Source organism: Ictalurus furcatus, chromosome 1 (genome assembly GCF_023375685.1).
Source record: "Ictalurus furcatus strain D&B chromosome 1, Billie_1.0, whole genome shotgun sequence".
NCBI classification, from domain to species: Eukaryota; Metazoa; Chordata; class Actinopteri; order Siluriformes; family Ictaluridae; genus Ictalurus; species Ictalurus furcatus.
The window spans coordinates 18,608,303-18,635,968 of record NC_071255.1 but is presented as its reverse complement, the minus strand read 5'-3'; the positions used below and the strand labels follow the sequence as shown (position 1 = coordinate 18,635,968).

General features: G+C 39.0%; 2 protein-coding genes across 18 annotated transcripts in view; one reads left to right on the top strand and one right to left on the bottom strand.

Moving 5' to 3' along the window:
- ulk4 (unc-51 like kinase 4) overlaps window positions 1-27,666 on the bottom strand; it is a 125,872-nt gene that overhangs the window by 55,275 nt on the left and 42,931 nt on the right. For 16 of the 17 annotated variants that reach the window (XR_008386543.1, XR_008386542.1, XR_008386544.1 and 13 more), the window contains exons 22-30: window positions 25,485-25,612; window positions 16,962-17,095; window positions 16,326-16,447; window positions 9,501-9,557; window positions 9,304-9,355; window positions 9,076-9,170; window positions 6,111-6,162; window positions 5,697-5,850; window positions 5,481-5,573 (exon numbers count right to left, since the gene is read on the bottom strand). Coding sequence is in view for 6 of the 17 variants with exons in the window: in XM_053630673.1 (XP_053486648.1) it covers window positions 5,481-5,573; window positions 5,697-5,850; window positions 6,111-6,162; window positions 9,076-9,170; window positions 9,304-9,355; window positions 9,501-9,557; window positions 16,326-16,447; window positions 16,962-17,095; window positions 25,485-25,612 (887 nt within the window). In the remaining 11 variants the exon portion in view is untranslated. Of the gene's footprint in view, window positions 1-4,144; window positions 4,433-5,480; window positions 5,574-5,696; window positions 5,851-6,110; window positions 6,163-9,075; window positions 9,171-9,303; window positions 9,356-9,500; window positions 9,558-16,325; window positions 16,448-16,961; window positions 17,096-25,484; window positions 25,613-27,666 lie in introns of those variants that run through there. The other variant, XM_053630730.1, reaches the window with a different exon arrangement.
- LOC128611379 (uncharacterized) lies at window positions 2,746-4,155 on the top strand. The gene is made up of 2 exons (XM_053630835.1): window positions 2,746-3,340; window positions 3,925-4,155. The coding sequence occupies exons 1-2, from the start codon at window positions 2,779-2,781 to the stop codon at window positions 4,035-4,037; spliced, it is 675 nt and encodes a 224-aa protein (XP_053486810.1). The 5' UTR covers window positions 2,746-2,778; the 3' UTR covers window positions 4,038-4,155.

Below are 27,666 nucleotides of genomic sequence, written 5' to 3'. Positions count from 1 at the left end.
CTGCTAATGTCCCCAATTTGCAATCTCATTTCGGCAGGAAACCATCAGTGAAGGTCTTCTCTTTTTTAGGACTTTATCAAGCAGTGGCAAACGCAATTTAATTTCACCATTGTGAGCATAATAGCTCTTCATAGATGCCAGGGTTGGGGGGGGGGGGGGGGTTGGGAATGTGGATGGTGGAGACAGACAAACGTTCTTCAATTGCTGACATCAATTTGAATAGTTCAGCAGCACAACGTGCTCTATCAGCACCAAGAAAGACAACGTGTGGAGAGGTCGGGAAGAGCCATTACAGAAACAGCAGGGGGATAAGGAGGAGATAAGAAAAACACACACTCACACATTCCCACAAAGACTATCCATCACTGCTTCAGCTAACAAGGAGAAAGGTGAGCAAAATAAAGATGGGAGTGAATACGGTTCTGAACAAGAAACTGTTACGATGGCATTTCCACCTGGACATAACTTGGCTAACAAGTTGTGATGCCTCTTACAGTGTCAGACTTCCTTTTTCAGTGTGTAGTACAAATTCCAGTAACAGTGCCATGGTCAGTGGATAACAAGCTTGTGCTTATTAAAACGGTAAAATTCAAGAGTAATTAGGTCTGTTCCACATGATTGCTGTGTCGGGTGTCGCAGTGACTCAGCTTTCTTGAGAAAATAGCTCTGTGTCACTTAATAATCACCATTAGACTATAATCAGACAACAACTAGATGATAAATACTGCTTCCTATGCTGATCTGCTTTATTTCCAGCAACTTTTCAATGTAATAATGCACCAAAGTCTTGTATTGCATATGCTGCTGTGCACAAAAAAGAAATACCAGAAACACCCAAAAATCCAAAACAAAAGCAGCGAGGACAATTTGCATATTTATTATGTAGTCGAGACATGATAGCTGACCCATGTGTCACTTTCTTAGGTGTTTTTCTTTCTTAGGTGTTGCCAAGTCCTGATTTAATGGCACAACAAAAAGAAAATCTATGACCCTGATCAGGATAAAGCAGTTACTGAAGATTAATGAAGGAATGAAAAACAGCAAATGGCACTGCATCTACAATAATTCTCACTCCAGACAAATAATTCTGACTTGTAAATCTGTATCTGTACTGCATCCCTGTCTACTTCTAAAACCATGTCTGCCAGAAGTAAATTGCTCTTTTGGAAATTTTTTTTTTTATTACCATAAAAACAGAGCCAGAAGTTGTGTTTTGGACTATGGTACTATAGTGTAACTAAGATAATATTAGCTAGCTAATGCTTACCAAAATATTGTTTTTTGGTTAGACAACGTTATTCAACATTTTATAAACTTCAAATACCACTAATGTTATCTACCACAGCTACACTTGCATGTTAGCTCAGTTAGCTAACATCAATTAGCTAACTACAAATTGGTGTTTCAGGTTATTTTCAGTAAAGTCTCCTGTACAGCAGAAATGCTATTGGTGCACTTTCATGCAGCGAATCTCCCGTTCTACCACATCTTAAAGGTGTTCTACTGGATTCAGATCCAGTGACTGGGAAGGCCACTGAAGAACACTGAACTCATTGTTATGTTCATGAAAACGTTTTTTTTTTTTTTTACTTTTGCTTTGTGACATGGTGCATCATCATGCTCGAAGTAGTTAATTAGAAGATGGGTAAACTGTTGCCATGAAGGGATGCACATGGTCAGCAACACTCACAATCAACATCGCAAATAGACTGTGGCGTTCAAGTAATGACTGATTGGTATTAACGGACCAAAAGTGTGTCAAGAAAACATTCCACACACCATTACGCCACCTCCACCAGCCTGGACAGTTGACATAAGGCAGGTTGGGTCCATGGATTCATGCTGTTGGCACCAAAATCTGACTCTACCATCTGTGTGCCTCAGCAGAAATCGAGATTCATCAGACCAGGCTACGTTTTTCTTCAACTGTTCTGTTCTTGGCTGACAGAAGTGGAACCTGACATTGTCTTCTGGTGTTGTAGCTCATCTACCTCAAGTTTCCATGTATTGTGCATTCTGAGATGATTTTCTCCTCACCACAATTGTACAGTGTGGTTATCTGAGTTATTGTAGCCTTCCTGTCAGCTCGAACCAGTCTGGCCATTCTCCGTTGACCTCTCGCATCAACAAGACGTTTATGTGCACAGAACTGCTGTTCATTGGATGTTTTTTCTTTAATGCACCATTGTGCGTAAACCCTAGAGACTGTTACACATGAAAATCCCAGGAGTTCAGCAGTTATAGAAATACTCATACCAGCCTGGCTGGCACCAACAATCATGCCACAGTTAAAATCTCTGAGATCACATTTTCCCCCATTCTGATGGTTGATGTGAACATTACCCAAAGCTGATGGCCTGTATCTGAGTGATTTTATGCATTATACTTCTGCCTCACAATTGGCCAGTTAGATAATTGGCATGAATGAGTAGGTGTACAGGTGTTTCTAATAAAGTGCTCCATGAGTGTATCTATCCATCTATTTATATGCATTTATATACAAGCATGGCCACTTTGACGTCCTCATGTATATTTGTGAACAAAATTAACTGTGCCACTTTTGCATGGCAGAAGTGTGCATCAGCTGTACACTGTGGCACTACAGGTTATAATATACTGAACTACTCAGAGTATATGACTGTCTAATTAAAAATCAGACAACATTACAAAACGGTGGACAAAACAGCGCAGTGTATGTCAAGTAGGGAACAAATTCAGACACGGCTTTGGTCTGTGTGGCTGCAGCTGGCCCCCACTCATGCCCTCATTACTCAGCGCATGTATACGGGTAATCCGATTATCTTTCTTCCCCCCACCTTACATCTGCGCATGTGCAAGAAGGCAGCCGGGAACAGAGAGAGAGAGAGAGAGAGAAAAAAAAACTGCCCCGGAAACAGATTTATTCAGCACCACAGGTTTCATTTAACGTTATCACTAGGGAAAATGGCGACAAAGCAGCATTTTTGGAGTGATAGTGAGACAACATTTATGCTGGACGAAATGAAAGATTTGAATATTCTGCAGCTTCTCGACGGGAGGAAATACAGGAACGGTGACATATTTAAGAAGCTATCAGATAAGATGGCCTTGGCAGGGTATTCACGGAGTGCGGAGCAGATCCGCAGTCGCTGGAAAGTCTTGCGCCAGGCTTATTTCAGAGCCAAGAGGCACAGCAGCAGTGGGGTAAGTCCGGTGGACTGCCCCTATTTCGAACCACTTGAAGATCTTTTAGGTCCCATCCACTGCTCAACCACCGAGGGAAGCGGAGTAGATGTAGGCTTGCAGGAGCTAACGCCAAGCCAAACAGCGGAGGACGTGGCCTCGTCGCTTTCATCACCAGGTAGGCGTGAGTAGAGCTTTTTGGGGTATTCATTGCACTATACACACGGACATGTGATTAGCCCGTTAGCCATATTGCTACTAGTGAATTTATCACGATAGTACCTTCATGTCACCATATATATGTATGTATAACTTCAGTTAGTGCTCCACATTTAATCTAGACAGAATATCATGCTTATGTAATGCTGTAACTGTTCTAACAATTTGTCCTACTTTATCAAACTGTCCTTAGTAAAACAATACCGCTGTGACCTTAACTGGAACTGCTTCCAGCAAAAATAAATAAATAAAAAAAATCGGTAGGTTATGCTATTATCAGAAAATGCCTCCAACATTAAAATATACGAAGAAACATTTTATTTCTGGGCCTGCAGAAGCGATGTGCGCACGCGCACGCGCACAAACCCTAGCCGAACACCGTATTCTTTATTTGAACTACCATGTGCTTAGCTCTCTCTCTCTCTCTCTCTCTCTCTCACACACACACACACACACACACACACACACACGGAGACATCCATGTTAAAGCGTGTGATTCGGGCTCTTAAATAAAAACCTTTTATGTCTGCTTTGGGGTTACAGAGTGTGTTGAAGACGCGGACACACGAGAGATCCAAGTGGAAGTTGAATCTGCCCACTTCATACAATCAGCACCTCAGCCACGTTCCCCAAGTCAGTCAGTTAAACCTACTTAAATGTATTCAAAGATCATCAATGGTCATCTTTTTTTTTAAACCACTTTAATTCATGTCCACAAAGCTATTTCTGTTTAAAGAGCAAAATACACTAGGCGTCCAGTCAACCTACCTCCCTTTTTTCTTTCTTTCCCCAGGCTCAAAAGTCAGAAAAAAGAAGCGCAAGGTTGATCAAGACCACTACAGCTTCCTGGAGAATTTGCAAAGTCAGCATCAGTCGTGGCTGGCACGGCAGATGCAGCAGCAACAGGAGCGTGATGAACGTTTTATTTCATCTCTTATGGAGGCCAATGCACAGGCTACAGAGCGGGTTGTTTCTTTAATGCTCAATGGTCTCCAGAAGATGATTACTCCACATGTGAGCAACCCACATTGTTCGACAGAACTGCACCATCCTGCGCAAAACGGAATTTTAAGTCCTCGGTCATCGATAAAGAATGAGGACTTTGAGGACTATGAGACAGGGTAGTGTATGTGTGTGTAACCTGTTTGGTACAGCAGTAAAGCAAAGGCAATGCACATTGCCACACAGAGCTAAGAATGAAGTCCTGGTAAGCTCCATAGAGGATCTAGTGTTTATAGTGTTTGATGCTCTTTTCTCAAAGCCACATATTTTAGTGCATTTGTTATCTAAACAGCTGTGCTGCCTTAGTGTCGGTCCTGCCTGTCCTACATCCAAAACTGCTGGGTCAGTAATTTACTTTACTTTGACACTTTGTTTACAGCAATAAACACTGACTGTTTATACCACAGTGCTGTTGAATTCTTGAATTGGATTTATCAGGTGGCATTAATTTTTTTTTATAACAGCAGATGACAGTAGTGCCAGCTCTAATTCAGATCACAGGTTTATATTAATGTGCTCATTCTAATACGCTATCATTTCTGACTTGTATGGAAGATGTGATGCAATAATCTAAGCCTAATAATATGGATTTTAAAAGGTCTTGTTACTTAACAAATAAAAACATATAGTTGATATGGTGAAATATCTTTCCTCCATGGGAAAGTCCTCAGGACAGAGGGTGTTGCACTTTCAGGTTTCTAGGTAACATGACCAGCTTTATTTTTCTTTTCTTATTAACTCAGAGAGTGAGGAAAAAGCCAGATGCTAGTGAGACTGTTTATAATGTGATAACAGGAACTAATGTCTTACACATGTTCCACAACATTAAATGTTACTGTATATAGTTAAAAAGCATGATATGATGTTCATCAATAAATAAAAAATTGTAATCATTGGCAAATTGCTGTGGTATAAGTCTAAAAAAAAACATGCTGTTAAAGCAAAATAATCAACTTTGGGGTGTTAACATGGCATGTTTTATTCCTTACTTATCCAAATATAATATTGGCAGTAAGTGTAACAAGGTTTTTAATGGCTCTATCGATTCCATTGATGAAGAATATGTGAGTGCTGGAGGGGCCATAGAACAAACGTACCTGCTGATGGGCTTGCTGTGCTCAGTCAGAGAACCCAGCAGTTTGAGTGCATAGACCGGTATTGGGCCTGGCTCCAGAAGCAAAGATTTGTACCTAAAGAATGGGTCATTATCAGGCTCAGTGTCATCTATCATAACTCATACAAAAAAATGTAATACAAAAATGACTATAATGATTGTTATTGTTGAGGAAAACATGCTGAGGAGGGGGTCTCACTGTGGCAGCAGGGCCTCAGTAATGAGAGTTAACAGGCGTGTGTTTGAGGATTTGCCCTCTAGATCCCACGTTTCCTCTTCCTCTATCACCTCCTGGCTCAGCAACAGCAGAGTGATATCTGACAGCACCCGTAAACTCACAATGCGCCACTCCACTGAAACACACAAGAGAGATGTACATTTGCCTGTAATCTGGCACAACAGTAAAGAAATTTCCCAGTGCCTCAAAACTGAAAGTTAGATCCATTTACAACATCAGTAAAGCATACAACTCTTGACTAATCTCAGCTTATCTTAGGCAAATGATCCCAGACAATTTTTCTTTGGCTCAGGATGAGTAGAGAACTGCAGAATCAGGCCTGCATGTGTTATGAGTTACCCTTCAGTCTACTGAGCTAGCAGCAGCACAACTCACCATTCCTACTAAATGCCAAAGACGCCAACGGCGGTAGGATTGAGTCCACAACCTTGGACAGAGAAAAAGCAACACATTATTCCCAAACCAAGAAAAGCTCACCTAGATAGTCTAACAATTCATATTCACAGTCACACACAGTGATTCTGGCAAAAACAGCTATGAGGCAAAAAGTGAGAGAACCCAATTTGCATGGAAATGTGAAGTCAGCTCATGCCCCTTTGATCATGTAGAGTCCATTACAACGAAATGCCTTACGCCAGCTATTTTTGAAAATTACAACTGGGTTTATGATCATTACCAACTAGAATAATCTCCATAGAAACAAAGGTTGCATACAGGTAGCATAATGTGGATAGCTATGGGCATTTCTCATACAAAGGATTACATTTTGAGAAACCAAATGGTAAGAAAATACATTAGAAAAAAGTATTTCTAAAGAAAGTGTGTGACATGTTTCTAAAATGAATGGTCCATAATTCATGTAAAGTAGTAGTTTTAATATACTGTAATTTTGTACAGAATTAAGGTTTATGGCAAAGTTTAGCACATAATCATCATGCATAGTGTGTTCAGTGTCTTTAGCGTCTCTTTAGCACACGTGTGTGTGTGCGTGTTTGTGTGTGTTTGTGTGTGTGTGTGTGTGTAGAAACAATCAGTTAGAGCTAGCACTGACAGTGAGGAATAGGATTTAATGACTTCTGGCATTCTGTAATTAAGGTGCCTTCTCCTATTATAGGGTATCAGAGGACTGCTTCCTCTCAAACCTTCCTAATGTGTTGCTCCTACCAAAAGAACATTGTTAGTCATTAAAAAAAAACACAGAAAGATACAAAAAAAACAACCCACGGCTGATCACTGTAATGTGGAGAGTGATTTTCTACTGCTTGCTGTTAGTGAGAACAGTAGCGCTGGCCGGTGGGAAAGCTGGGCCTCAGTGTTAGCTCCCTCAGCTGTGAAGACTGTGCCCTGTACATAATCCTACACTATGACTGGATCCATACTCGAACATACTCGAAAGCTTACTCCTTTTCAGGGTCACGGGGAACCTGGAACCCAGGCAGCATCGGGCACAAGGTGGGGTATACCCACCTGGTGCCAATCGATCACAGGGCACAATCACATACACACTCACACACCCATTCATACACTACAGAAACTTTGGACATGCCAATCAGCCTACCATGCATGTCTTTGGACTGGGGGAGGAAACCGGAGTACCCGGAGGAAACCCCCACAGCACGGGGAGAACAGGCAAACTCCGCACACACAGGGCCACGGTGGGACTCGAACCCCGGACCCCGGACCCTGGAGGTGTGAGGCAAACGTGCTAACCACTAAGCCACCGTGCGCCCCATACTCGAACAATAAAGAACAAAAATAATTGCCTTACCCTACTCCCATAGGACATTGAGCATGTTTATTGTTACAGCTCTCCAGAATATGAATTCCTGGGAGTTTCTCAAAAGCTTGAAAATGAGTTACTTAAAGTATGTAAAAAGTAAGTAAGAAAGGTATTTGCAGCTTGCCACTTAATAGAAATGTTCTTATTCGGACAGGCCTCATCTGATATTGATTGTGGTCAGGGCGGGATGCAATTTTACAGGAGAAATGCACTCCTACTAAGAACTTTATATTTGAAATGTTCTTTTTGATTAAATAATAAATAGAACTATACAGCACATTCATATGATTAAACTCAGAAATTCATCTCATTATTTTGATGTAATAAATTGTTACTTAACAATTCACTGATTCATCTTCAGTAACTACTTTATCCTGGTCAGGCGTGCAGTGAATCTGGAGCCTATCCCAGAAATAACAATGGGTGCAAGGTGAGAGAATTCACCCTAGATGGCAGGTCAGTGCATCACAGGGCACCATGCACACACATTCACACCTAGGGTCAATTTAGCATAGCCAATCTACCTAGCAGCATGTTTTGTTAGACAGTTGGAGGAAACCAGAGAACCCAGAGGAAACTTATACAAACAAGGGGAGAACATGGAAAACTCCACAGTCAGTACCCAGAGCTCAGGATTGTACACTGGAGCTGTGAGGCAATGCTACCCACTGCACCCTGTTAAATAAAGACACAGCAGCTCAACTTTTTAATTTTCACAACTTGCAGTTCAGGGCCCCCATAATCTCGAAATAGAATGTGTAAAATTGTTCATGAAGGATGCCAACAATTATGGAGTTGGCTACAACTCATAGGACCAACTAAATAGCAAATGATAAAGATCGACTTTGACGTTGAGAAGACAGGAACATCTTTAAGGCTGGTGGGTATGTGGTAACAAAGTCCAAAAATCTATCCCCAAATCTTACCTGACAGCTTGGAATGAATAATTGAGGCTTTTCAGTGACTCTCAGCAGCACTAGAACACCACATTTCAGACTATTGTTTTGTCTCTATTCACTCTATAACACTACTTATTTAATTGCATGTATATAATGTAAAAGGCCCAAAATGTACACCTATACAGACTACACTCAATTCAGCTATAGGCTCAGATTTCTGTTCTTGGCTGACAGGAGTAAAACCTGAAGGTTCACATCCTACCTCAAGGTTTGATGTGTTGTGTGTACTGAGATGCTTTTCTGCTCACCACGGTTATAAAGAGTGCTTATTTGAGTTACTATAGACCTTCTGTCAGCTCAGACCAGTCTGGTCATTATCCTCTGATCTCTCATATCAACAAGGTGTTTCAGACCCCGCAGACCCTCTGCTCAGATGATGTTTTTGCTTTCCACACCATTCTGTGTAAACACTAAAGGCTGTCGTGTGTGAAATTCCCCAGAGATCAGCAGTTTGTGAAATACTCAAACCAGCCCATCTGGCACCAAGAGCCATGCAATGGTTAAAGTCACAGAGATCACATTTTTTGGTCCCATTACCCTGGGCCTTGTTCTGTATTTTTTTGTGCGTCTGTGCTGTGTGTGTGTACTACATGTTACTCACAGTGCAGTGGTAATGGCTTAGAAGGGCTGGGTGCTGGGAAATGGCCTCCACTGCTGACAGGGTATTTCTTATCAACTCCTCAGATGCTGTCGGCCCTGCACACAGGAAAAGGTCAGTTGACTGGTAAAGTATTGAGCAGTTCTACTAATCATATGATCCCATATAGCAAAAGAAGTATTAAGTTTAATAACTGTTGCATCTATATTGCATTTATGAGGAAAATCTTACCCACGGAACTTCCCAAACTGGTCTCATTGGAGTCGATGGATGTTATGTGATTCTTCCCAAAAATTAAAAAGAAAAGAGAGAAAGAATGACCGAAGAATTACAACACACTCTTTAACAAGGGGGTACATGTGTACATATGTGTGAGAATCATACCTCTTTAATGAGTATTTCAACAAACGTGGAATATATTCACTCACCAGGAGTGCTCCAAATTTGATGAGAAACTCCTCATTCACCACCTGAGGCCTGAAGATCTGCCAAATCAAATCAATCAGATTAGATATCAAGTCCCTTTCAATGATTCTCTATTATTACAAAGAACATTTGACAGCATAAAGTCTCTGTTTCTCTTCCAGCACAAGTAATTGTAGCATGAACTCATACAGCTGAGTCCATCAACTGACAATGAGATAGCTGTACCATAGCAATTTGTGCTGCTGAATCAAAGATAGATGATAGTATTACAATCTAAAATTCAGTTATAACAAATCTACAGTACATATAGTAATCTATTCCCCTGCTTTTGATGGTATTACATTATCATTAAATGTTATGTAGATCATTAAATGTTACTTATCTAACTAGCTGATTCTCATTCTACGGAGTCTACATTTGCTCAACTTCCCTGTGGAACACCAGTCTAACAGTCATAAAGAATCAAGAACGGTCTTAATAATGCCTCATGGTGCTGTCATCCAACAGTCAACACTTTCTCACAACTTCTGAGATGCTGCCAAAGCTCCTGTGAGGGATTTGGTGTGACAGAGATGGAGGCGTGCTGTGAGACGCGAGGCTGAGGGAGCTCAGGTGTGTACTTGCAGTATTGCGTTGATGATAGAGGTAGAAAGGTCATGGCTGCTGAGGGAAGGAAGAAGTCAAGCTACTGTCAGTAAGAGATTGAACCTTTGCAGTGTGCTAGTCACAGTGTAGCTGACCTGCAGTATGACCCGAGCAACTGATGAATGCTTTGTGTTTTTTGCTGGCAGCATTGCAATAGTCCACCGAGATGATGAGAGACAGATGAGATTGGACACTGGGTGCCTGACATGAATGTATGTATGGACATGCCCACGCACACACTTCCAATAACACCAATACTATTCTCATCGGCATCCCATTCACACCAAACAAGAAAAACCCTTTGGCAATACTTAAATCAGCTGAAGTAGACAAAACAGTCATGTAGTATATAATAAACACTCATATATATATATATATATATATATATATATATATATATATATATATATATATATATATATATATATATATATATATAGGCGAGAACATCATAGTTCACTTCTGAGTGTTATATTCTGTGTTTTTCAGCAAATTCTTATTGGTAGAAAATAAATACGTCATACACACATTCACATCAGCTACTGCACAGAGTTTTATCCATAACCTCCCAGAGATATCAACTATGATTGGATCACCGTCTGATCCCAATGAACTGGCTCAGGCAACTGAATGCTTAGGGTCAATGTTCTGCTACCCGCTAGATATGGCAGCTCCACTTAAAAGAAAAATAATTAGAGAGAAAAAGCTAGCACTCTGGTATAATGATCACGCACACACTGTAAAACAGACCACTCAAAAATTAATGGTGTCAAACCTAATTGGTAGTATTTCAAACAGCATGGAAGGAGAGCCTCCTGAACTATAGAAAATCTCTTAGTGCTGCTAGATCAGTCTCGCCACCAACCTCTCCACCCTAACTGAAGATAACAAAAATAATCCTCGATTCTTATTTAATACTGTACCAAAATTTACTAAGAATAAAACCACCGCAGAATCGTGCACACAATCATTATATAGCAGCGATGAGTTCATTAATTTTTTCATTGGCAAAATGTAAAATATTAGACAAAAATTATTCAGACCATTAATTTAAAACCAGACAGGTTTATAACTAACCCTGCAGATAATAATATAACACTATCAGATCAATGATTAGAATGTTTTACTCCCCTTCGAGAGACCAAACTAATTTAATTAATTTCTTCATCAAAATCATCAACTTGTATACTAGGTCCCTTACCTACATGTTTCTTCAAACAGTTTATTCCAGAAGTAATCAAACCCCTTCTAAAAAATAATAAATTCTTCCCTTAGCACTTCCCTTATGCACCTGAATCATTTAAACTAGCAGTTAATAAACCCCCGATTAAAAAAACCTGACCTCGACCACTGTCAATTGTCCAGGTATAGGCCAATATCAAAACTCCCCTTTATCTCCAAGATCTTAGAAAAGGCTGTAGCACAGCAGCTATGCTCGTACCTACATAGGAATAACATTCATGAAATGCATCAGTCAGGATTTAGGCCTCATCATAGCACAGAGACCGCACTGGTTAAAGTGGTAAATGACCAACTACTGGCCTCTGATCAGGGTTGTGTCTCCTTGCTTGTGTTGCTTGACCTTAGTGCAGCTTTTGATACTATAGATCATACTATTCTCCTTGGTAAACTAGAAAATGTTGTTGGCATTAAGGGAATGGCCCTCTACTAGCACAGGTCTTATCTGACTGATTGCTATTAGTTTGTAGATGTAAATGGTGACTTCTCTATGCATACTGAGGTAAAGTTTGGTGTTCCGCAAGGTTCTGTTTTAAGCCCACTGCTTTTTTACTTTATACAGTATATGCTACCTCTACCACAAATTATTCATAAACATGGAATTAGCTTCCACTGTTATGCTGATGACACACAGTTGTATGTTTCAGCAAAGCCAGATGACAGTCACCAGCTTAATAAAGTTGAGGAATGTGTAAAGGACATTAGATGTTGGATGCTAATTAACTTTCTTTTACTTAAGTCTGACAAGACAGAAGTATGTATACTAGGACCACATGCAGCTAGATGTAAGCTTTCAGATCACATAGTAACACTGGATGGCCTTTCTGTTTCATCATGTGCAGCAGTAAAAGACCCTGGTGTGATTACTGACTCCAGTCTTTCCTTTGATGCTCATGTAGATAATATTACTAGGATAACCTTCTTTCATCAGAAATATTGGTAAGATAAGGAATATAATGTCACTACATGATGCAGAAAAATTAGTTGATGCTTTCGTCACCTCTAGGTTGGATTACTGTAATGCCTTACTCTGTGGATGTTCCAGTAAGTACATAAACAAGCTCCATTTAGTCCAGAATGCAGCTGCAAGAGTCCTTACTAGAACCAGAAGATATGACCACATCATCCCTATCTTATCCACACTGCATTGGCTCCCAGTAAAATTTCACATTGATTATAAAATACTACTACTGCCCTATAAAGCACTAAATGGTCTCGTGCCACAGTACCTGAGTGAACTTTTGGTCTTTTATGATCCGCCACACCTACTTCGATCAAAAGGTGCAGGCTATTTGTTGGTACCTCGAATAGTGAAGGCTACAGCGGGGGAAGAGCTTTCTCTTACAAAGCCTCACAGTTATGGAACAGCCTTCCAATTAGTGTCCCCCCCCCCCCCACCTTTTAAACACGTTCACCCAGGTTTGTTGATGGTGAAGAGGCGGGCCGCCTTATGTCCCAGGGCGCCCTCATGTCGGTCTTACCTTCTGGCTCTCCCTTTTAGTTATGCTGTCATAGCTAGTCTTGCCGGAGTCCCTGATTTCACTCACGCTAAGTACATTGTCCTTAACCATTACGGGACAATAAGCGTACCTAATAATCTTTCCCTCTCTCTTTCTGTCGAGATACACATGATACTCCCGAGATACCAGTGATCCTGACTCCTTCTGCTCTCTGGACCTGCCTGATCCATCCTGATGCCCTACTTCTGGTTGGAGTTCTCATCAATTGGAAGTCACAAGCTGCCGCTGAGGACAGTCCCACATAGTGCAGCCTAAAGATCATTGAGATTACAGAGGACGGTACCACTTAAAAAGCATAAGATGGCTTTGGACCTCAATTCATATGAACAGTTGCGCTATGATGGCTTTGGACCTCAATTCATGTCAACAGTTATGCTATGATGCTACAATTGCTATGATAGCTTAAGGACTGCAATTGCCACAAAGAGTTTTGCACTGAAGTCTCCATCAGTGAACAGTGGAGAAGTTCAACAAAACAGACTTCATGTAAAAACTGTAATGAATGTTCTGGGTTACACAAATGTACTATTAAATACATGTAGTATTAGCACATTTATAGAAGAGAATTATTTATAATCGCACTCTCTGGTGTCACCCAGATGAGGATGGGTTCCCTTTTGAATGTGGTTCTGCTCAAGGTTTCTTCCTCATAGCGTCTCAGAGTTTTTTCTTGCCACTGTGGACCCTGGCTTGCTCATTAGGTATAAATTCATACATTTAAAATCTATATCCTGAATTGATATATTTCTGTAAAGCTGATTTGGGACAATGTTCATTGTTAAAAGCGCTATACACATAAAACGGAATTGAACTGAAATACAGGACCAATAAAGTGGTAATGCAAGCACAAGTTGCCATCTAAAAGCCTTCCACTTTTTTCCTCCCTGATGAAGTCCTATGCTGAGTTGGCAGTGTGTTTTGAGTCATTGTCTTGCTGCATGATTACGTTCCTCCCAGTTAGATTGGATGCATTTCTCTGTAAATTGGCAGACAGAATGGTTCTGTAGACTTCATTCTGCTTAATTCATTCTTACTGATGAGTTGTTTGCATCTTGTGGTATGGCCTCTATATTTATGCTCTCAAAGTCTTCTTCAAATAGTGGATTGTGATACCTTCACCCCTGCCCTGTGGAGGTTGTCGGTGATGTCACTGAATGCTGTTTTTGGGTTTTTCTTCACAGCTCTCACAATGTTTCGGTCATTAACTGCTGATGTTTTTTGACCAACCTGTTCAGTGTTTGGTAGTTAGTACACCAGTGGTTTCTTTCTTTTTCAGGACATTCCACATTGTTGTATTGGCTATGCCCAATGCTTGTGGAATGGCTCAGATCAATTTTCCTCTTTTATTAACTTCAAAATGTCTTGCTTCCCCCCCATAGGCAGCTCTCTGGTCTTCATGTTGGTTTATCCTTTTTAATGACAAATGCAGTCTTCACAGGTGAAATCCAGGGCTCAAACCAAGAGCAGACATTCAGACCTATTACTTGTTTTAACAATCTATCTAACAAGGCACACCTGGGCAACAAGAAACACCTGTCAGTCCCATGTTCCAATATTTCTGATCAATTGAAAAATGCATGGGTTCAAACAAAAGGTAACATGTTCTAAGTTGTTTAAGACATCTATATGTAAATATCAGGAAGTGAAAGCTGCAATTCTGATCTATTGTCCCATATTCATCTTTTGATCTCAAACACAAAGGTCTTCAATGTATAGCAAAAACAATAGAATTGGCCTTGCCGTTCCAATACTTTTGGAGGGGCAGTATATAGCAGATAGGTAGATACTAAACCTACTTATCTACTAAACAAGTTACTTCCTCTTATCACTGTTATCATGAAGTTATAGCAGCTTTAAATAGTCATTCACTCACAATCCAATATTTTTTTCTCTTGCTTGAAATTAATAAGACAAAAAAACCTGCAGCTTGTTGTTACTGAGAAAAAACATCAATTTGCCAATGACGACACTTTAATTTACTAATTTATGATGTACTGAACTGGTTAACCATTTATAGTTACATTTAATGTTGTGGAACATGCGCCAGAAAAAAAAGTGCCCTTATTTTTTTATGAAACGTAGCTACATCAACCCCCACCCCCCAAACCTATCCAACACACAAACACCCACACATATTATAAAAGCCATAGCACCTTTCTAAAGCACATACCTAACCCAGTGGTATAGGGAGGAAGAGGCCAGCAAAGCCCCTGAGCCAAAGAACACCACCATCAAATTATTTAATTCATATCGATCAAAACACTTGTGTAAACACATAAATAATTCTACACCATTATAAAGACCACAAGTACATACCCTCCCACCTACCTCCACACACAGGAGACATGTACAGAAATGTTTTCATTACTGACAGCTGTAGCTCTCTTTTCATAGATGTCACAGTGTAACCTCCCAAAATAAGCTAATTGCATCAGAGCGAAAAGATATTAACCCCAAAATAAAACTGCTCCCGTGGCAAATCATGGCCAAATAGAGAATCATATTTAATCGACTCATCGACTTACTTAGTGACATCTCACATGGCAAGAAAAATATTCCTTAATGTAAATTTCAGCTTGCTGGAGTGTGTCAGCAATAAATCCAATTTTGCACCATTAATTAAATCATAATACGAGTGTTGGTTTGAGCGTGACAGCAGGGATAGAGCAATATAGATAAACCTTCAATGCATGATTTTACCCTGACCTGCTTATGTATCTTATTCACAACACCCCACACACTCCTATAGGAAAATAATCAGTGACTGGGTGGTCTGATGCAGCCAGTTACCACCCTGATGTTTATTTTCCAATAACAGCATGTCCTGAAGTGCTTTATTCCTCTTATACCACAATTTTTATTTGTTTATTACAGAACAAAATACTTTTTTAATCACTTTTTTACCTGCATTTAATGTTGTGCAATGTTTCATTTCATTAACACCCTTTTAAAGCGCAAACTCCTTCATCCTGGAGATTTTTCCCATGACAGAAAAGATTTAGCTCAAAGCACTGAAACATTAAATAAATGTTAAATAAATGTCTTCTGCTTATCCAGAGCAAAGTTTATGTTAATTGTTAAATAATAACACTTATGGTTATATTTCGGTTAAAATCAAAATAGACATTTGCCATACATGTCCCTGTGAATGAGCTGTTATTATAGAAATGATAACATATTAGAACGAGCGCATTAATTTCAGAGCCAATACTACTGTCAGAGCCGTGCTGTTATGGAAATTTAATCAATACCTGACCAATCATATTTAAGAATGCAACAGTACTGTGGTATAAAACATTTTAGGTATTAAATGAAATAATTCCTACAAACCGACAGACACACTTACCAATAGACTCATACTCCAAACAAAAGAAAAATGTTAAGGGCTAATAGAAAATGAATATAGATGCACAGGCCACACACCTGTGAGGAAAGTAGGTTCAGCACGACAACAGTCATGGGAAGGCTTTGTTTGAGCTGACGAGTCTGGGTAGTAGAGGGGTGCTTCCTTCCCACAATGCTTCCTAATGCTGTCAGGATGTCATCTACAGAAAACCAAGAGACACAGAGGTAGGACATTATTTCTGATCTTACAAAGCAGCAGCAGACCTAAAAGACAAATGATTCTCCTAGTAAGAGCCCTGCTCTTGGCACCTGTCTCACTGATGTGTGGCAGAAGTAACCATGTCCACTGGTTCATAGCTAAACTTGCCTGTAGTACAACAGAAACCAGTCTGAGCCAGTTATTGGGAATAACAACACTGATTTACAAATGAAACTGCAGGAACAGATCAATACTTGGCCCTGTGCTCCCAAATGCAATCAGAAAGGTAATTAAAAAGAAACACAGATCAAATTAGACTCTGAAGTAATTGATGCTCATTCTCTTCAACCCTCATCTACCCTTGACTCGTTCTCCTTCAATCTCTCCTTTTCTCACATCATGATTTTCACCACCACCCACTCTCTGTACATCCTTATCCCCCCATCTCATCTTCACTCTCCCTACTTTCCTCTCCCTGGCTCTCTCTCTTTTTGGGTGTAATGTGATAGATTTACCCAGGATAGCTGGCAGCTCTTGCACTGTGTGACGGATGAATAGGGCCAGGCATTTTGACAGGTATTCATTGCCACTTTGTTGCTCCTTCCCTGGTGTGGCCTTTCGGGTGTCTCTCTCAATGTACATCACTAACCTAAAAGAGAGTGGTCAGAAAGACATTATTATTCAGAGACACACATCCATGGAATGATACCAGCAAACACAGAAGATGCATTTCATCAATTACACTTCATGCCCAGAGAGAGGACAGGATTGAAATGAGATGGTGGTGACTCAGTAAAGCTTCATAGGAAATAAACAGGGTACACTGTGAAATGAGGGGAAAAAATATAAATCATGTTATTTCATAGAAAAATATATTTTCTCTAAAAGTAAAATACATTATTTAAAAATGAGTTCCTGACCTGAACAGTGAACATACTTAATGTAAAATTATACATTTAGTTTGGAAGTGGAAAGGACAAAAGAAAGTCAAAAACTCTATCTTTTGCTTCTTTATATTTCAATACTTTGGGGAAAGACCACTTTGGTCAATATTATAGATGAACATTTGGTGTCTCTGGAGTCAATACAGTGAAAAGAACAATCGCTGCAAAAGAGCAAGCATTTAATGATAAGAACTTTCCAAGAACAGGTTTAAACAAATAAATATAAAAGCAGACACTCATTGGTTGCATAAGTATTCACTCCCTTGGTCAAGCTCCACTATAAGAAGGCTGGTAAAAATTATCTTGGACAGTGGTAGCTCAGTGGTTAATCCATTGGACTACTGATCAGCAGGACATGAGTTCAAATCCCAGCGCTGCCACTGCTGGATCTTGAGCAAGGCCCACTAACCCTCAACTGCTCTGGATAAGCGTGTGTGCCTATCTCATGGATACCAAACAATTGTAAACAAAACACAGGTTTAGCAAAAAAAATAAAAATAAATAAAAAAAATATATATATATATCTTTGTTAAATATAGGTGTGCAACAATTATTGACACCCTTTTAGTCAACATTTTGTGCTGCCTCTCTTTGCCAAGTTAACAGCAGTGTCTTCTCCTATAATGCCTGATGAGGTTGGAGAACACATGACAAGGGATCGGAGACCATTCCTCAATACAGAATCTCTCCAGATCCTTCAAATTTAGTCCACGCTGGTGGGCTCTCCTCTTCAGTTCACCCCACAGGTTTTCTATGGGTTTCAAGTCAGGGGACTGGGATGGCCTTGGCAGGACCTTGATTTTGTGGTAAGTAAACCCCCAGGGTAAGAAAAACTGCCCCAAAACATTAAAGAGCCACCACCATATTTAACTATGGGCATGACCAAAACCACCTCTGGTGCTTATTGCCAAAAAGCTCTATTTTGGTTTCATCTGAACATAGAAACAGATCCCATTTGAAGTTCCAGAAGTGTCTGGCAAACTGAAGATGCTGGAGTTGGTTTTTGGATGAGAGTAGAGTCTTTTTTCTTGAAACCCTTCCAAACAACTTGTGGTAATGTAGGTGATGTCGGATTGTAGATTTTTTTGTCCACTCGAACCATCCTCTTCACAGTGCATTTAGACAATATAGACACACTTCCAATTCCAGGTTGATTCATAACATTTCCAGTTGTCTGGAACTTAATTATTGCCCTGATGGTGGAAATGGGCATTTTCAATGCTTGTGCTATTTTCTTATAGCCACTAGCCACATTTGTGAAGCTCAACAACCTTTTGCCGCACATCACAGCTACATTCCTGGGTCTTACCCATTGTTATGAATGACTAATTGAATTTGGCCTATGTGTTACCTCATATTTATACCCCTTGGAAACAGGAAGTCAAGGTTGAACAACTTCCTGTTCCTAGTCACCCAGGTGACTAAAAAAATGTAAATATACTTCAAAATATATTTTTCTCATATGAATTCATAAGGGTGATAAATAATTGTTGCACACCTATATTTTAACAAAGATATTTGATTTGGATAAACCTGTGTTGTGTTTGCAATTGTTTGATATCCATGAGAGCAGAAAATTTTTGTGAATTTTTTTAAAGCAAAAGATCAAAAGGCTAAACAATAAAGATAAATTTTCACAGCCATCTTTGCTCATATTTTTCAAAAGGTGCCAAAACAAGGGTGCCACTGTATGTCTCGATCATCTGCTTTCCGATATTTTTGCCCATTCTTCTTGGCAAAATCTCTGTCAGACTGTATGGAGAATGTTAGTGAACAGCAATTTTCAAGTCTTGCTACAGATTTTCCCCTCACGTGTTTGCTGAGTCTCCAACATGCCTTTTGGCAAACTCATAAGGCTCCCCCCTTCTCTCCTCTCTTCCATAAAGCCTAGCTTGATGGAGTGTCCAGGCTGGTTGTTCTGTGAACATCATCTCCCATCTGAGTGAATCTCGCCAGCTCCTTTAGAGCTACCCTTGGCCTCTTGGTTAGTTTTTTCCCTGACTAATCCCCTCTTTACCCAGTCACTGACTTCTGGTGACCTCCTCTAGGCAGAATTGCAATTGTGCCATATTCTTTTCATTTTTTAATAATGGATTTAATGGTGCTCAGTGGGATGTTCCAAGTCTGGGATATATTTTTAGAACCAAACCCTTATTAATACTTTTCCAGAACTTTGTCGCAGACTTTGCTCCTTGGTCTGCATAATGCCGTTTCTTTAGGTATGTTATCTAACAAATTCTAAGTCTTCTAAGAACAGCTGTATTTATATTGAGATCACATGACACTTTAACGGCACACACTAATTATGCAATATCTGATAGCAACTGGCTGCACCAGAACTAATGTACTGTAGGGAATTCATACAGTACCAGAGGTCCTTCATATCTGCTACGATCAGACTCTATAACTCATCCACCAGGTGTTGTCTATGAGTGTAGGCACACAGACACACCTCCATAAAATTTTCTCTAGCAAATCACCAACACACCTGTATACTTTGCACATTATCTGCCTACCTCACATTGTCTACAGTCACTTTACTGTTTTGTTTTTATTATTACCTCACTGTCACTTTATTACCTAGACACTTTATTTCACTTGTCACTTTATTCCACGACACTGTATGAATCTATCTTACTTACTGACTTACAGATAAGTGTGTCTCATCTGTCACTGTATTTCTGACCAGTTGAAAGAATTTGACCTTTTTCAGCTGTACATACCCTTCCAACATTGTTTTGCATTTTGGTTCTTTTAATTAAGTGCACTGTGAAAAGCAAATCAATTACAAAAAGACCAAAAAGAATCAATTAGCAAATAGACTAGCAGGTGTGAAAATGCTCTTAAAAATCCAGTCTTTAATGGACCCAGATTTTACAATCTATAACAACAAAAATCCTGTGGCATTGCCCCTCAGTTTGTAACTGGTGGGTCAGTAGGTTGTACTCATTTTCCATTTGCACTGCATCTAAATCTCCTCTGTAGATGAAAACATCTGTATGTATACCAAAGTTCCTTGGTGGTCAAAGCTGCTAAGAATCCTTCGCTCATACCGCCATAGCCCAGGTTCGATTCCCGGGCAGGAAACCAACCCAGACACTGGGGGTTGCACTCAGTGCCTGTCCCAAGCCCGGATAAAATGGGAGGGTTGCATCAGGAAGGACATCTGGTGTAAAACCTGTGCCAAATCAAATATGCAGACCAATGATCCACTTTGGCGACCCCTAACGGGAGCAACCGAAAGAACGACAACAACCATTTTGTATCCCAAATATAGTAGCAGAAGATGGCAGAGGTATCGAGCATGCTACATTAACTAGCATGCCTCTGAAGAACTGCAACATTTCTTATTAGCAGCAGCAGCAGACAAGCTTTATCAGCAGCTTTATTAGCAGACAGTCACTTTGAAGGAACACTGGTTGTTTAGCTTGCTAGTAAACAGGCTAAATCCTAAGCTCACAGCCCATAGCACCAACTCACTAGATCATCATTAGACCGTTATATTAACTGCTTTGCAGCTACCACTTTTCTTTAGGAAAGTGAAAGTGTAAGAGGGGGGTGAGAATGTGAAGAGTGAAACCTATGAGAATCACAACTCCAGAGCTGACAGTCTTCAGCGGCCTAGAGGCTCGCACTTATTAAGAGGAACTGTTAATTAGCTTGTTCCCATCCAGCACAGCACATTTCTATTTAATAAGCACCTCAACTTTTTCCTGCCAGACAAGACACAGTCACAGGCTTTCTCTCTCTCTCTCTCTCTCTCACACACACACACACGTTCTGATAAAGTGCATCTTTCATATTAGACACAGATGAAAATGCAATCAGACAGAAAATTGCACAGAGTTGCTTGAGCGTCATACAGAAGAACATCCAGCAATAAATTAGGCTGAATTGGAACAGAGGAGAGGAGAGTTTGAGAAGCCAACAAGATTAGCTAAACAGACTAAGAAAATACTGTAAATAATAGCACTAACAGACTCGATGTGAATCAGGTGCTCAAAGGACAAAAAACAAAAGAGCAATGTCAGAAAAACAAAAGGCACAGGCAAAGCCTTAGGTGTATCATGACAAAATAACCGGACACTTGGTATACATCCAAGTAATTACAACTTGGAACTGAATTTATTCAAATGCGTCAATGATACAACTAATTTGTTGGTGCAGGTTCAATCCACTCACATAGTGCATTACAGTCAAAACTGAAACTTTAATGGAATAACAGAATTAATTAACTAAATTGCAATCACAGAAAAGTCCTAAAAAAATGAAAATGTTCTGTTTGTACTTTGGAGTAACAACCTGTGGAGAATCATATGGACTCAGCAACATGCAATACTTTGTCTATGACTGGACTAGAAGCATAATAAACTTATAAAACATTATATATAACTTATAAATAGTGAAACAGAATTTTAAAACAAAAGAGGACACTAGGCCCTTTCTATAAAAAGATGGATGGATGGATAGATAGATAGATAGAAAATGCTGGAAGTCACAGTCTTTATATTTTCTTTAGAAGAATCATTCTCTAGAGTTCAAGCAAAGCACTGATATGCTCCTGTCTAACTTAAAACACTCTAAAGCAATGCTCTACTTTCAATATCTAGTGTGCACTTCAGGGAGAAAACCAATCCAATGATTGGATAACAACTAAACAAAATCCTGTGCTAAAAAAAATATTAATAATCGGACTAGCATGACTTTAATTTAATCTAACTGCAATGACAAGCATGAGACAATCAAATGAAGTATTACTTTTGCATGCCCTTGTAGAGTACAATACTGCTATCCTTCATATAGTGACACGGCCGAAGGGAACGTATTATTTACGCCACGAGCGCACTACATTAGCCCTTGGTAATATTCCCTCCATCCTAATAGGCATTTATGTTGCACAATGCAGGCTATCATCTGGCTGTTTTAGTATCAAATGGAAAGCAGAAAGTGAGAACATGAAAATTCATGGATATTATAGTAACACATCAGGATCAAGTAGGCCTTTATTAGTCAGCCACCGCCTGGAGGACACTACGTCACCTGACGAAAAAAAATACGAATAAGGAGAGAGAACAGGGACCTTCACAGTAAATTACTTTCACTGTGTGCCGGGCCATATGCAGGCAAGCTCAACAGGCATGGAGATGTAATTGGAATCCTAAAGGAATTCTCTGGCATCAATGACTAAGATTGATGGAAATGCCTGACTGATGCTTCAGTGTCTACATGGCAAAAAAAAAAAAAAAAAAAGAATTATTTTCCTACAGGCATTTGGCTGATTAGGTACAAAAACCAAACAGGAAGGCTTTCTCTAACCAAGGCCAATTCAACAATGTTAAGGATTTCTTTCATTTAAAATCTGGAGCTTCTGTTGCACTTGGCCTACTTTGTCTTGGCCACCACAGGCAGTGAGAGATGAGACACAAAACTATTCAAGCTCTTAAACTTTCTATAAGCCCAGTACAGACAGCACTACTTCCATTTTCACAGATTGTCCAGAAATTAGACGCATTTTAGTTGGCTCTAAATACACTCATCTGTCTCAGAGCAGGAAGATGCTGGGCAGAATGCATCCAGACTGACACGTCTGCAGAAAGTGTAGCCAACACTGCCGAGCTAATTAGGGAAGTGTTTATGAAAGTGGGGAGGAAGCTGCTCTCACTGTGGGAGATTGAGAACAGGGTCAGCTCTAACCCACTGCACCAGACAGAGACAGAAGAAGCGAGATGATTGGAAATTGGAGAGAGGAGAGTAAAACAATAGGCAGACAAACGAGATAGTTGTAGACAAAGTAGCTGTTAATACCACAGCGCTGCTGAATCCTTAAATCTGATTGGCCAGGGCGTATTGATTCATTTCTACAAAATTTCTAATTTCTATAAAATTATACCAGCTGCATTTCAAATCACATATGGTTTCTATAGTAACAGCTCATTCACAGGTATGTTTTTGGTGGATGATCTACATAATCTGAGGATAATAATAAACAGATTATAGAAAACACGCTATTTAACAAAGAGAAACATGCATAAATCAGTGGTATGCTGAAGCTTTCTGTTAGGAGGCACTTATTTAACATTTATGGAAGGAGACTCGAGTATCAACGCTTTTTGTAACAGTCGGTACGTTTTATGCCACGGGATAGTCTACAGGACAGAGGAGTTTGCACTTTCCAGTTTATCGGTAACACGACGAGCTGCATTTTTTGTCTTATTAATTTCGACATAGCAAAAAGAGGTTAGAGGGTAGTGAAAGAATGACTATTTATAGCTTTTATATGAACTTGTCACATGGACATTTAATAAACATTTAATAACTATAAACAATTAACTCACTCATTAATAAAGTAAACATTTTAATAATTAGCAAATTGATGTGGTATATGAGGAATAAAGCACTTTTGAGATCCACTTCATTGTGGATTATATTCCAATAACAGCAGACAACGTTCCTTATTATTCCTTACTTAAACAAAATAGATGGTGGTTATAATTTAATTTATTTATTACACAGGACTGAGGTCAAATAAGGTATTGAGCAATATGTTCTGTATCTTTATTCAAATTAATTATGTATAAATTACAGAGATTGTCTCTGTTTATTATTACCCAGTAGAAACACACTGATAAGACAGAGGTTGGGAAAAGTGCTTGAGGAAAAGCAAGCTTAAATCTAATCATGGGTTCAGCAATGTCATGTAGAAAACAGCCCAGTCTCATCCTGGAAATGAATGGACTTCGATTCCTTTGGTGGTTATACAAAATGTTTTGAGTGTTAGCAGCAAAGAAAAACTGTTCATGATTAAAAACACATTTCTGAAAACATGGTAACTAATTTAAAATCAAGTTGGCATGGGGAAAATGGGGAATGGGAGAGAATGAAACTCATTTATTTGAGTTTACAGCCTCCTGAGACTTCACTCAATCTCCTACGGTACTGAAGAGACAAAGGTTAGCCCATCATCCATTCTCATCAGGTAGCGATTACTGAAAACTACACACAAGTTTGTTGTTCCTGGGATACAAATATTTCAACAAGCAAGAAGCAATCTCTTGTAAATCTAATAGCAGAAAAAGCCTGACAGGTCTATTTATTATCATACACCTATTATTTCTGAACAGAGACTAATTTGTGTATTTGGGATCTACTCTTTTCAATTCTGGTGTACTCTTGTTCTAATGAGCACTTTCATCTGCAGGTTACAAGAAAGGACTAGAACTCATCAGCGATTGGACAAGTGGGATTACATTTAAGAGACTGCAATATTCCGTGTATAAAATACTATTAACTATTTCAGAGACTGAAGTTAATTTCTGATAACATAAAACACTGTAGAAAATGTAGGAAGTCATATATATGGCAGCTGAGAAACCTCAGAATTCAGCAGTTAGAAGGAGGTGAAGGCAGGAACACAGCAAGATGTGTAAATGTGTTTCACATGACATGACATCACTGCAACAAAAAAATTAGAGCAAGTGAAAATATTTTGAATTTAGGCATGTTTATCTAATATTTCTTATTATGAGATTATAAATCATAAATAAAATGAATCAACTTGTTTTTAGTTGCTCATTTCAAAATTTTAATTATCTTATTCTACTGGCTGATAATTTTGCTTCTTTCTAGAAATTAATGCTTAAAATTCAAAAAAAATTATTTGCCAATAGAACAAGATAAATTCAAGTTTGAAATTAGTAACAAAAATGCCTAGAAATCTTATATTTGGTTTGTACTCTTACAATAGAAAATACTAGATAAATATAACTATATTTAAGATATCTTCACTTGCTAAGATGTCATTTTTTTACAGTGATGACGTGATGTACTTTTGCCACAACAGCTCTCACATTAAACACTGTGACCAAACAAAATGGTGTGATTATGTACGAAAATCCATCTGTGAGAGTTTTTATGGAGAGCTTTCTAATGAAAAAGGTTTTTATTAAAGTGGAAGTTATGAACATGAGGTATAATGTTTCATTTGTGGAAGTACATTTAGGGATCTGTATGTCAAGAAAGCCAGAACAAATAACAACTAATATAGAACAAAGTAAATGCATAAAGCATCTTCCCATTCCCAAAAATGTTGTTTACCTTGAGTTGCAGCACAGCAGTAGCATCTCCCGGTTATTCATGAGAACTTGCAGGAGCACCAGGAAGGCCTTGGCTCGGATGAGTGAAGACGGACTCTCCAGAGAACGGATTATCTTCACAACAAAGTCCTGCAAAGCGAACCATTCAACTGAGCTTCATTTAAAAAACACTGCTATTTGACTGGAAGTCTCTGGACATTTCATATTGTTTGACAACAATTTGACAGGTGATATCACAAACACTTAAAGGTGCTAGAGGGAACAAAAAAAGTCCCCCAAACTAGACTTGACATAAAATAGAGGTTAATAAGATAATGAGATCCATTGCATTTAGTGGCAGCAAATGAAGACGAACTGATTAACTTCCTCCATCTGAATAATTGAGGACAATGGTCACAAGAGAAACAATCTGAAATATTGTGATTAAATATGATATAAGAATGGGAGTTAATTAATTTCAAAATCATCAATGCCTTGCATGAATTGTAATACATCAACAGTATTTCCAAGCTGCACTTGGAGACTGTTGCACATCTTTACCCAATTAGCTGTGTCGCCAGTGCTTCATTGAAATTTAAATTCTAGGCGATACAATGCATGAATAAACACATGCTGCTCCGGCCTTTATTTGTCAGGGGAATTAAGCAGAGAAATCTATAGCGATTTATAATTGGTGCAGAAGTGATGCAGTAAGTTTCTCACTCCAAAGACACGCACTTCTGTCTATTTTTTAAATCCCAGGGCAAATTGGATATTTACATACAAATGGATGCAGGTCAAACAAAATTACCATTGTTAATCATAGGCAGCCTCAAAGGGATTATATAGTAGTGTTTAAATCAATGTCTACAGCCCATTTTCCAATTGATTCTTCAATTTCAAATGACATCGCTCTAAGATTGTCCTTCAGACTCAGAGTAAGTGATTAACAGGAAGTGTTGCATATAAATACACAGTGTGAAAGGACACCAGTTTTTTTCCTATCCTTACTTTTGAATGTCTTTATTAACCATTGCTTAAATATTATTTCTGTATGCTCAGCACTATCCTCTCTTGTTCTCTTCCTTGTTTTACATCCCTCTGCACTGATGAAGTTTCTTTAAAGGTAGGAGTCACCTTGAAAATATAGCTTTATATACATGCTGTATCACATTTAACATGGTCCAATAAAACCAGTTTGTTAGATTTTAACTCCAGCAGTTGGCTTAGCTTCCTTTTCTGAATTGTTACCTTGAAACAACAATCAAACAAACTGTTATTTAACCCCTGTAAATTTGGGTAGATGATATAGCTCGACTCGGCTAACTAGGATATTATTTGCAAGACACTGAAAAAGCACTATGGCTGTTATGGAAGAGCAATGCCTTACATCTATGCCAAAGAATCCCTGTTATTAATTTATCTCCCATTTTCCTTGATTTGCTCAGTCATAGTTCTTTTATAATGGTGTAGATGTCAAAGTGGGAATAAGAATACTAGTACATGTCTCCTCCAATGTGAATTAAGCCGGTTGTCTACCGAGGACACTGTAGGATGAACAAGGTCATCTTGAATCATGAAGCCCTTTTTCCCCAAAGGGAATAGAGCCACTGATCCGTTGAATTGAACCTTGCTATAGGGCAGACTACTGTTTGTCAATCTTACTGAACTGAAAAATGACTAAACTGATGACTTAATGGTGAAGAAAACATGATGTTATTAATCGTACTTATTCGTAAAGGCCTAAACCTAGGCTAACTACATTTTTCACACCATTCATGTTACTATACATTTCCTGTCAATTTCCAGACAATGCATTTTAAAAATAATAATTAAGAGACAGATTTATTTCAACTTTTATTTCTATATCCGATTTTCAGTGGGTCAAAATACTCCAATAGTTTCACTTTGTTGTCTCTAGCCATTTGGTCCTGCTGGAAGACCCAGCTGCAACCAAGTTCATTTTCCAGCATAACACCCCCCACAACATGAGGCTGCCACCCCCATGTTTCACAGTATTCTTCAGATTAAAAGCTTCAGTCTTTTCCTCCATACATAGAAAAATTGTTATATTTGCATATAATTATTTGTACAGATAATTGTGGTACCTTCATTTGTATGGAAATTGTTTCTAAGGAACTGGACTTGTGGAGGTCCACAATTTTTTTCTGAGGTTTTGGCTGAATTGCTTGGATTTTCCAATG